The sequence below is a fragment of the Sciurus carolinensis genome, chromosome 10, assembly GCF_902686445.1.
Source record: "Sciurus carolinensis chromosome 10, mSciCar1.2, whole genome shotgun sequence".
Taxonomy (NCBI): domain Eukaryota; kingdom Metazoa; phylum Chordata; class Mammalia; order Rodentia; family Sciuridae; genus Sciurus; species Sciurus carolinensis.
The window spans coordinates 29758267-29770631 of NC_062222.1; the positions used below are offsets into that span (position 1 = coordinate 29758267).

At 37.8% G+C, this 12365-nt stretch overlaps 1 protein-coding gene across 2 annotated transcripts; it reads right to left on the reverse strand.

Moving 5' to 3' along the window:
* Window positions 1-1685: 1685 nt before the first annotated feature.
* On the reverse strand, window positions 1686-9953 carry Fgg (fibrinogen gamma chain). 2 transcript variants are annotated; one of them, XM_047565744.1, is made up of 10 exons: window positions 9805-9953; window positions 9662-9706; window positions 9291-9474; window positions 9087-9180; window positions 7304-7434; window positions 6684-6817; window positions 5682-5866; window positions 3986-4263; window positions 2446-2615; window positions 1686-1908 (listed from the first exon to the last, which is right to left on the reverse strand). In XM_047565744.1, the coding sequence occupies exons 1-10, from the start codon at window positions 9880-9882 to the stop codon at window positions 1894-1896; spliced, it is 1314 nt and encodes a 437-aa protein (XP_047421700.1). In that variant the 5' UTR covers window positions 9883-9953; the 3' UTR covers window positions 1686-1893. The 2 variants fall into 2 exon arrangements, with proteins under 2 accessions (XP_047421700.1, XP_047421699.1); XM_047565743.1 differs by lacking the exon at window positions 1686-1908 and having other exon boundaries at window positions 2122-2615.
* Window positions 9954-12365: the final 2412 nt, after the last annotated feature.

Genomic DNA, 12365 nt, shown 5'->3' on the forward strand with positions numbered 1-12365 from the left:
CATTATTACCCTATGTGCATATGTGATTAAATGAACTGTATACCTCTACATCATGTACAACCAGACAAATGAGAAGTTATACTCCATTTATGTATAATATGTCAACATGCATTCTACTGTCATGTATAACTAATCAGAAAGAATAAAAATAAATTTAAAAATATGTTCTTAGGCTGAATCACAGGAGTGATACTATTGCATTAAAACTTAGAAATACATAACTATTTCAATTATGACCAAATTCATTCTTCAAACGATTTTGTAGATATACAAAGAATAGACTCTTTGCATTCTGATTTTAGAAGTAGTTTGCAGCATGACCAGGTGGAACAGGTAAAAAGGAACAGGAAGCAGGCTATTGCATCTATTCTGGCATGGGAATGAGTATCTTGAATAGAGGCAGTAGCTACAGAGAAGGAAATGATTCTAATAAATATTTAGGTGGTGAACTTGATGGACTAGTTCAGTAAGTGGATATGAAGGAGGAGGGAATGGGGAAGACTGGAGGATGTCCCTGTCTTTTTGGAGCATGAGAACTGGATGGAAAAGAACAGGCTTGGGAAAGAGGAGGATGCTGAGAACATTGTGTGCCACATCCACAATATCTAGCAGAGCGACTAGTGCATTGAAGGCACTCAATAAATGGGAGTTGAATGAATGTTTTGTGCATATGTTTAGTGAGTACTGCAAACAATGAATCTTATTTCTTTTTTGATTTGTTCTTTTTAGTTATACATGACAGTTGAATGTATTTTGGCATATCATACATACATGGAGTATAACTTATTCTTGTGGTTGTACATGATGTGGAGTTATACTGGTCAATTCATATATGAACATAGTAAAGTTATGTCTGATTCATTCTACTGTCTTTCCCATTTCCATTCCCTCTCCCTTCCCTCCTACTACCTTCCCCTACCCCCTTCAATGTTCCTGTTTCCCAAAGGGTCACAAGAATTTGTTTGTATACTTAGAAGTTGATTTTTTTTTTTACTTCCTTTATAGATTATTTTAAAATCAGGACTTGTGAGAACCAGAAAATGAGGGAATTAGGAAAGAAACTCTGGAAAGAAAGACAGTCCAAAGACAAAGCTCAGGACTTCAGATCAACTAGATACTTCCTTCATAAAATCAATCTAGTGCTTTACGCAGTTAACCTCATGTCAAGATACACAGACCTATGAACTTCCTTAGAAAGTCAGCAACTTCTGAACTCAAGCTGCTAAAATCTCATTATCTCTGATTTGGAATGAGGAAATGGTTCCACTCCTTTCCCCTCCTGGTTCACCAGTGAGAGACTGAGCAGATCATTCCTAGAAGTGCTCTACTCTAAAATGTAGGCCTTTCTGAGTGAACACGCGTGGTGGCCAGTGTTTGGAGTTAAACGCTGATGTTGGAAGAATCCCTCAGCAGATTTCTGTCTTCAACTGCTCTTTGTGTCCCGTGCACCTTAATTACCTGATGTCTTCTTATATCAAATTTTTTCACTTTGGATAGAGCACTTTAGATGTCCTATATTCCTTGGAGGGAAAAGCCATGACTTCTGTTTCCTTCATAGTTTCCCCCAGTCAGGTACTATGTTTAGCATCAAGGATGAGCTCAGTAAAAACTGATGATTGTCCAATTGTAATAACTAAGTTGATGAAAAGTAATGATTTTTAGCAGTCAATAAAAGATACCATGTATCTAGTCTTAGGAAACAAAATGTTTATTGAAATGCATGTAGATAAATTACCACCAGCACAAAACCATTAATGGAGTTTTCAACATGAGTTCCTTTTACTCTTAATATGAAGTGAGGCTTTGAAAGTCCATTGTCCCATAGGAAAAAATATTATATTTCTCTGTTCAGATAAAGTCCTTTAAAAAAGCAAATCACTTTTGAATGTTCTTTTAAACGTCTCCAGCCTATGAATATATAACAAAACAAAAAATACATTAAAAAGATACAAAGCTCTATTTAAAAAGAATAATTAAATTTGACTTATTTCAGGGTAATATACATGAAAACATACTTAGGCATTTGAAACTCTAAAATTTTCTCCTATTTTATTATTATATACAAAAATATTTATGGAATAATAAAAACCAAAACAATTACCAAAACAAATGACAATCATAACAAGGCAAAAAAAGTCACGGTTTTATTTCAACAAACTTAGGAAATAAGTCCAAATATTATCTCCTCAATAAATAATTTTAAAATAACTCTGATTTTAGTAATTTGGGAATACAGTCTGATGTGAATCTTAATTTTCATTTAAGACCAAATATCCTTTTATGAATAATTAAAATTAATAAATGCAGTAAAGGAAGATCGGAAGAGACTTTCAGAAAATTTCTGAAACTTTGTGTGAATCCATAGAAATTAACAGTTAGCTGTCTACAATCTCAGAGCAAGATGATTTAATCATCTTCTATTTCAACATGGTGTTCTGGCCTGACCTGTTTGGCACCCCCCAGGTGGTATTGCTGTCCTTCTCCAATGGAGAGTCTATTGAACGGGATTATCTTCATCGTGGTTTTCTTCATGGAATACCAGCGGGATTTCCAAGTAGCCCAAATAATGCCATTATCATAGCCATTAGGAGTAGATGCTTTTGAGTAAGTGCCACCTAAAAAGAGTAGTGAACACACAAATCATTATTCTTGCATTTGCTTCCCTCGGAAAGTCTAGTAAGAAATGTCTATTATGAAGTGCATTGCCAATTTCATCAAGTTTTCAAGTGTTTTCTATGAACTAAAGTGTTCTTAAAGATTCCTAAAATCTCGATTTATAATTAAATTTATTATTAGACAACCCTGTCTATCTGAAGTGTACTTCAAGGTCACAGCCATTCTTTAAATTTATTCCCTGCTAATAGGGCTATAACAAAGTTCCCTACTTGGTCTCTTTCCCTAAGCTTCATCATCCTGGACTCAGCTACTGTGGAGAGATTTTCCTCAGGCAGGTTAGAATGCAGGAACCCAGGATTCCAAATCAGGTGGTTTGCGGTTATCTGACAACATAATCATACTGGTTCATTGAAAGGAGGCTTTAGAGAATGGTTCTGGAATGTTATTTTAATCTCTGTTATAAAGTAGGAACTAGATTGATTTGCCAGAATTCGTGTCATTTTGTAAGGGGATTGTTGAGTCTAATACTGGAGTGGACTAAAGACCTATGGCCATCCTGGGTCATATGGATCAAGCACCTTCCTTGAGAGTTTCTTCTAACCATATTTTTTGTTAGTGCAAAGATACATTTGGTTTCTGCAAGTTTAAAAAAAAAAATTGGGCAAAACCAACAAACTACTTTAAGCAATTTCATGTTGGCTTTGGAACAGTGGCCACTGGAGGTAAAGCTGCTTATAAGTAGATGAGATGAGTAGCCATAGTCTTTGCTTGCCAATGGATCCTTTAGCATCAGTAGGGCCTCCACAAAACTGTTGGGTAGTAAGTCATATCAGTGGTCCAAATCATTCCACCCTTATGGAAATCATACCCTCTCCTATCCTAAAATAAGTGTCTACAATCCCTAGGCAAGACTTTTCTCATGCTTTATGAACCCCTGCCCTTAATGGTACTTTTCTTTTCTTCATTCCATTTCTTTAGACAGCTACCCACTGTTCACTGGTTGTATCTGATACATGTAGCACATGGGAAGCTGAACCAGGCTAATGTGCTAATAAGCACAAATACGGTAATGTCAGTCCATCCAGATCATATATATGGTATGTCTAAAGGAGATACTATAATCCCAAGTTCCAAGTCTGATGGTGATAGTCTCAGGTATACTGACAAACCACTGGATGTTTTGCAGCAGGTGATTATCCTATTTTAGGCACAATCTTGGTATTTTCCAATTCTGGATTTAAATAAAGACCTATATGATAAAAGACCTGCTATCCTTACTATTATTCCTCTGTACTTTGTATCTATGTATTGCATTTTACAAAACGTCTATACTCTATACTAACTTGGAACCTAAGAAAGAAAGCCATACCTTGGTAATAAACTCCATTGAGGTGGCCAGCATGACACTTGTTCATCCACCAACCAGATCCATCCTGTTCAGCACAGTTGCCTTCAAACTTATCATTGTCATTGTCCCAGGTACTGAACTGCATGCCATTGTGGGATGTGAAGAACTTGTCACTAGGATCATCACCAAAATCAAAGCCATCGAGGGCATTACCAGCATCTCCACCAATGAAGTAGGCATAGGTCAGGCGGTATTTGTCGATTTCAGGTCCCACCTTGAACATGGCATAGTCTGCAGTGCTGTGAAGAAGGAAATAGAGACATCACATCCTGAGCCTCCTCAGGAATTTCAGAAGGTCCTGCTTCCCTCAGGCAGCTGCTTGGAATTTGTCACTTTGCTTCATAAGGCTGAAATAGGCACATTGAGGAAAGTCTTCCACAAATGTGGCATGAGATAATGGATGTGTGAACCAGTTCAGAGTTCATCAACCCCACCTAGGAAGGGTCTAGAAGACTTCAAGGCATCCAAGTGGAAATGCTTTTTTACTTACAGGTTCCTAATAATATAAAAATGTATGGATGAATCTGACAAATTTCATATTTTCCCTTTTTATTTGAGTTTTTAGCCTTGCACACAATGTTATCATAGATCATCCTAATGATCTAATGATGAGTGATCATGAATTAATGCATCCACCATGAAGGAGATACAGCTCCCTTAGCCATTCATGCCACCTGAAGGGTGAGGTCTAAAAAGGGTCTTGGTTCCCAAGGCAGTGTGGCAGTGGCAAGAAGGAGGCCTATCTAGGACATCTTAGGAACTAAGCAGTCCCTGTGTTGTCTGCAAAAAATGAGCTATAGGAGATAGAGAGAGATTCTCCCCTAAGGAAAATTGTCAAAGAAGTCAAAATTGTATGGAGTGGAGAGAATAAAGGGCCTTGGTGAATGAACAGAGATTTCCAGAAAATATTTACCTTCTTCCTTAATCTACAGTACTAGGAAAATGGGAGATGCTCTTATAGGAGAAAATCTACTGACTATCATACTTTCAGGGTTAAAAAACAACAACAAAATTTTGTGTTCAGAGACAGAGTATGTTTCATTACTCCATAAACACAGTAAGAGGGTTGGATATTTTTCCTCACTTGAATTAGGTCTACAACATTGAAAACCCTCAGGTATCTCTGAATCTAGAGAGGGCTGAAGATCACCAAAGGAGTGAACTGATTTAATTTTATGATATCCAAAGATTTGACAGAATGAGTGGTCATTAAATAATGGGAAATCTAAAGAGACTGAATTCACTTTCATTCAGAATAGTTATGAAGTCAAACTTCCCGAATTCACACCCCACCTCTACCCTTTGCCAGCAATGTTAGTTTATAAAATGGGATTGATGATAATACCTGCTTCTTGAAATAGTTATTTGGATTAGATTAAATTCAATTTCAAGTTCATTTTCTGGTACCTATTAAAATCTCAGCAAATAGCTACTGTTCTGAATGTTTCCAGGGCAAGTAAATTGTACTAAAACATTCAGATTCATTCCAGAGAGGACTACCCAAGAACCAAACTGCTCCTCACATTTGCCAGGCTGTTTTTGGTCATCAGTCTATTGAGAATTGAAAAGGGCACACTCCATACGGCTTCTACAAAAAACAAAAACAAAAACAAAAAACAAGTAAACAAAAACCCTTAAAGTCCTTTCTGCATGGTACCTGGTTCTGCCATTCCAGTCTTCCAGCTGCACTCTTAATACATATGGGATTGGAGATTGTGTGCTTATCAAGTGAATCTTCTCATTTCCCAGCCAAAACTCAGTGGTGCCAGTAGGAGACAGATGGCCAAACCCTTCTTTATACTGAATCCAGTTTTTCTTGAAATCCACACTGCCATCAAGTCTCTAGTTACAGAATGGCATGGGTACGGGGAGAGAACAGATATCAGTGCATGTAAAGAAAATCTCATCAACATCCTGTTAAAAATATGGAGGTCATGATTCTATCAACTACCAAGGAAGTGACATACTTCCCTTTCCTTATTTATCAAATAGGACTTTTTAGGGACACTATGAGGATTACGTGATAGAATATTAACAAAACACTTTAAAGAGTGCTCAGCGCATGGTGAATTCTGCAATAGTGGTAGGTTTTTAAAAAGACCCCTGGAGGACTTTGAAACTCAAACTTGATATTACTGATTCTTGGCACTGATGGCAGAATGGAGCCTTCAAAGCGCCCCCTGCAGGAGTACTTTAACAGCGGCAGGAAGTAAACCAGGCAAGGGAGCCAGCATACCCAGTGACTGCCAAATGGCAGAGCACACAAGATGCCTCCGAGTAGCCCAACTGTATCCTCTCAGGGGCTTCATCTTGTGATGGGCAGTCCTAGGTCTTAATATAGCTATTGAAAGAGGTCTCTTCTATTTGTTTGTGTATCATAAGGACTTTGCTTATTTGTGATGTGCCATGACAAATCTGTAGTAGCAATACCAGCAACGTTGAGTCAAAGCCAAGACACTGAAACCAGACTGCCTGGATTCAAATCCTTACTCTGTTTCTTTTAACTTATGTGGTTTGGGGCAAGTTACTCTATCTATTATTCTCAGTTCCCTCCTGAGGGTTAAGTGGTTTAATGTCCATAAGGTGCTTCCCCAAGTATTTGTCATATGGCAGCGACAATGTGGACATTTGTTAAATACAGATGAGAGGGGAAAATTACCTTCTGCAGCACAGTCCATCCATTTCCAGTTCCATCAATTTCACAGTAGACCAAGAACTGCTGCTTAGCTTGCAGAGGCTTGATGAAGTAAAGGCCACTCTGTTTGGCTCCCTTATTGGCAATGTCTTGACAATCTGAAAAAGGAAAAAAGGAAATGTTTACTGTGGTTTGAAATCCAGGTAAGATTGTGCCAGCCTCAAAAATGATATTTGAACCTGACGTCAACTCTGCACTTCCCAAGAGGTATATTCTTCCTATACCATCATTCCTTTCAAACTATTGTTTGCTATTCAAGAATGCTCTAGACTATTAGAATCCTCAGGTTTAAGAGCTAGACTCTAGCTGGGCAAGGAGCAGTACATCTAATCCTAGAGTCTCAGGAGACTGAAGCAGGCCAGCCTCAGCAACCTAGCAAGACCCTATATAAATAAATAAATAAATAGAAGGACCAGAAGGGTTGGGGAAGTGACTCAGTGGTAAAGCACCCCTGGGTTCAATTCCAAGTACTTAAAAAAAAAAAAAGCTAACACATTATTCCTATACATTCCAATACATACATTCGCTTTTACTTTGTCTATTTGCTTTGATGAATGCAATCCCAATATAAACCTCTCATTTACCTTTCCCGGTTGTATCATAGATTTGTACTGTGTCTCTGCAAGGCTCCTGGCACTTGGCTTCAAGCTGGGTTACTTTCTGTTTCAGGTTAAGGATCTTCTGATTATTTGAATTATATATTTCCTGCAAAAATCTACAAATTAAACAACGAGATAATAAAAGATAAGTATTCCTTTTGTTGGAGTAATTTTGTATTTTCTCTTAGAAATACTATCTTATTTTCTTAAGAATTCCCTTCTTGGGAAATTTGCAAAATTTTGTTACTAAATTGAAACAAATTAAAGTGCTAAGGTTTGTGGTCAAGCAAACCAACTCCACCCTCTACCCCAAATCAATTAAAACAAGAATACAATTTTAGCCAGAATCTTTTTACATATAGTCTCAACTCTGAACACAAATAACAAAGTCCATGTCAATATACAAAGGTCATCACTAAGTGGTCATTCTGATTTTCAGTTTATGACTAAGGGAGAGCAGACCACAGCCATTATAAGAGATGGGCCTGGTTAAGGGAGACACCTCCTGGCCACTTGGAAGAGGAACAGCTCTGCTCAGTAATTCCCTTGTGCTGAAGCTTCCATCTATAACTTACTTGCAGAAGGTATCGTGGGTATTATCATACATAAAATACACAATTAGACACTTTCCTATCTTTCTTAGTGTTTCTAGTTACACAAATTTGGAAAAATCTTGGGGGAAGTAAAAACCCTGCTTTTGTAGTTTCTCACAGGGTTGCTTGTAAATAACTCAGAAATGATAAAAAAAAAAAAAGGATCTACAGTGCATAAAACTTTGTTTCTAACTTTGAAGAACAGAAAGGGAGACAAACTATTGGACCACTCTTTTTCTCTACTCTTAGACAATTTCTGCACAATGGTCTCCTTAATGTCAATGATGGACAGTCATAATGTAAATTATATTGGTGACAATATTCATAACCACAGACTTCTGATACCAAAAAGAGGAGAAATTTCTCCTGGGCCATTTCTTCCTAGCCACCATAGAGCTTGGTTTCTCACGGTTTTGAGATCAATTTTTTTTAAAAAATGAGGAAGAAACTACAAATTTATCTGAGACTCCATGGTTATAGAAAGTTTATATGACTCTTGGTAGCCAGTAACAGACATTTTATTTCCAAATCAAAGGAGGAAAATACATAACTGCAGATTCACTGTGCCATGATCAACATGTAGCTTTACAATGTTTGTGTATGTCTCTTAGGATATTTTTTCCTGACTCACTCTCAACATAATTTACCTTAGTAGCCATGATCCTTCTTATGATTCTGCTTGCTAATTTCTTACCCACTGATTTGTTGACATTTTTATAAAGAGAATTTTACATTTAACACCAAAATGCCCATGTGTATAATTTTACATTGTCAGATCCCTTGGAGGTGGGGGACATTTAGATAAATATGGTATGAATAACATTTAAAGATATTTAGAACACTCTTCTCCAATGTGATTACTAGAAAGTAATGAAGGGGCTGGGGACGTAGCTCTGTGGTTGGTTGCTTGCCTAACATGCATGAAGCCCTGAGTTTGATTCCCAATGCCAAAAATAAACAGATAAATGAATAAATAAATAAATAAATGCAATTATAATCCAGTACATTTCATATTGCACAAAGAACTCCTACCTCTTTGGGTTAAAGACAGACATAATGTCAATTGGATAATTTAAATTAAAAAATTAAAACCTTAAATAGACTTTCATTAAAACATGTTATAGTAATCAAAACTAAATCTGTCTTGGAGAGCAAATGAAAACCCAAATGCTTACCGAATAGTCGAGTCATGTGTTAGAATCAATGCTTCGTATTTCATAATCTCTTCCACCATTTTCTTGGAATTCTGGGTGGCGCTCTCTATCATACCTGTAAGGAGGGGACCAAAGTCAGAAAATAAGCAAACAGAAAAACTAAAACAACAGTAAAAAACTTTTTGAATGACTTTCTCAGTCAGTCCCTAGTATTTAGTTTCTCACTTGGCTTTTTTGGCTCTTCTGGATTATAGCTGACTTGGATTGCTTTGATGAGTTCTTTGACTTCTGTCGTTTTGTTTTCAACTTCACTTAAGGTGTCTTCCAAAGTCAGCAGGTCCTTGTCTATCTTGTTTTGATAAGTAGACAGGAAATCTGCGATGCCGCAGGTAGTTGGACAATAACTACCCTGCAAACAGAACCGGCAAGTGACTAAACATCTGAACAAGAGCAACGCTTACAACCTATCCATCAAAATAAGTAACACTTCAACGATGTTTTTAAAACAGTTGAAGGATCCAACGGTATTTGTGGAAGAATTGCTTCTATGTTCCTCCCCACTCCAGTAGAAAGCAAGAAACATAAAAGCTACTTACAAATCTTTCATCTAAGATGCAGCAGTTGTCTCTGGTTGCCACATACTAAAGGAGAAAAACCAGAAATTTCACTAGTTACCATATGGTTTCTTATGTTTCAGTTTTTTGTTTAAAAGAAAATGTTTTATGAATAGCCCACTTACTGCCAGGCACGTTGAAGAGAACAATAACAGATTGGAGAAGCACAGAATTAAACTCCGGGGTTGCAAGGACAAACCCATGATGTCTGGGGTGCCGGGTGCTTCAAGCCCTGGACTGTCAGCACTGTGAACTCTTGGGCTCTTGAGCTCCACCCGTGCCTTTATGTAAGGTCTAGGGCTGGCCAGGATGCCTAGTGGCTGGAGCTGATCACGCGGCCTCCTTACCGGAAGGGTGGGGACCTCTTTCCCATCTCCTTTTCCTCATCCTGGCTCCAACCTGTGCTCAGTCAGGTTCCCAGATTTTGCACACCAATTTAAGCTCCTCCTTCTTTGGCCCAGCTCAAACTTTTCCCTGTGATCCCAAAATCTCCAAAAGCCAGTTAAGCTTTAGCCACAGCTTTGAGGAGGGCGGGGAAGCTGCGTGATGCAACCTCTTCCCGTACATGGCAGAGAGAGCAAACACAGATCCTACCTCCACCAGAGCAAACCCAGCCTGTCCTTAAGATGGGGCCTCTGCCATAACCTAAATTACCGACAGACCTTTCTTAGCCCAGGGATGAGGTAACATCATTATTTTTAACCTGGGGCTAAGGCAGAACCTTTGCCTCCCCCCACGTCCCAATCCTGTAGTCCCAGGAATGAATGACAGCGGAAATGCATCCTTGTTCCTCTGGGTTGGCCATTACCCCTAGGTGCTCTATTCTCAGTGAGCTTTTGCGCTCAACTTGTATCTTTGAATGGTACAACTGGCTGACCCGATACCCACCTGCCACAGAGGGAAAACGAGCCAGGAGCCCACTCGTTTTTCTTGAGGTTCCATCTAGTTACCTCAGAGGGAAACCTGAAAACAGGGACAGCGGCTTAGAAAATCTCTCTCCCTATCTGACTAGAAGCATAGCTGAAGAAAAAGGGGCCAAACTCAATATTAGAAAGAGGCCATCATCTTTACCTTGTGGCTAGAGCTTCTTTGTGTTTAGGGAAACAACATCCATCATCATTATTATATCATTACTGATAATTTAAAATTGTGCATTATCGCTATTGTTGATGTCCCTATTTTTGGTTATCCTTCATTTCCTCCTCTGACACCAATTAAAATAATTTTTTTTTTGTTTTGTTTTTGGTACCAGGGATTAAACCCAGAGGTGCTTAACCACTGAGCCATATTCTCAGTCCTTTTGATTTTTTATTTTGAGACAGGGTCTCACTAAGTTGCTAGGCTGGCCTGGAACTCACCATCTCCTGAGTCACTGGAGTCACAGGCAAGCTCCAGCATGCCTGGTTAAATCATGAGGAACCACAGAAGTCGGAGAAACCCAATTAGCATGAAAGAAATACCAACCCTTTAATGTTTGAATCTCAGTCTTTACAAAGGCAGGCTTACGTTTTGATTTTGAAAACAGATAAATGTTCACATTTTGTAACTATTCAACAATGATCATGACAAAATGTATCTATCAGAACCAGATTTATCTCTTCTCTCTTCCTTAATACTCCCCTCTCTACTATTCAGTCAGTGTCAATCTCATCAGCATATCAACCATCCAGTTAAGTTTGCTAACTAACTTCCTTTCCTTCAGTCCAGTCATTTCCTACTCCAAACCATTTGTTCACTTTCCTATAAGGTAGCTCCAATTATGACATTCACCTGCTCAAAAACCTTCAATGACTCCCTACTTCCCATCATAGTGAATGTAAATATCATGAATGTCTTTTCCTACCCTTGCTGCTTTTTTCTCTTGATTCTATTTCCTATACCCTCTAGTCTAACCAAATTGAATCACATAACATCTCCTTCTTGTGTACTATATGGTCCTATCTTTGATGGAGGTTTTCCTTTTTCAATGTAGCTCTTTCTGGTTGGCCTTTAGACAGACCCCTAGCTCTCTGGTTGCCACAATCTGACACTTAAAGTTCTGTTTCATGACTCCCTCTGACACCTCTTTCATAGCATTGGTAGTGACTTTGTGTTATATATATGTATATACCATATTGATTTCACTAGATTTAAACATATTTCTATGAGCATAGCAACTCACATAATAATATTTAATATTTATTTGATGACTTCATTTGAGTTGGACTGAAAGTCAGCCTTTAAAGTTCAAATTTCTAATACCTCTCAGAAGTTCTAAACCACAAAAATAAGCAACAAGGGTAATGATTAAATAAGGGATTGAATGTCCATATAAAAGAATATGAAACTACCTTTTAAATGAATGAAGAAGCTCTAATTTACTCACAGGGAACAATGTCCAAGATACATCATTAAATTAAAGGAAAAAAAAAAACATCCGACCCTTTGTGTTTTTTTAAAGACAACATAATGTACGAACATACATGTGAGCATGGACATTGGGTGTTTTCAAGAGTGCACATTAATTTTTGCCAGTTTTTATCTCTATTTTAAATTATGGGGTAGGGTAATGATGCACAGGGTTGGGAGAAAGTCTTAGTTTCTCTGTATACTTAGTATCTTTAGAATTTTGAGCATATGTACATATTATCTGCTCTAAATTTGAAATGAAAATCTGCAATGATTGATCACTCACAATGATTTGTTC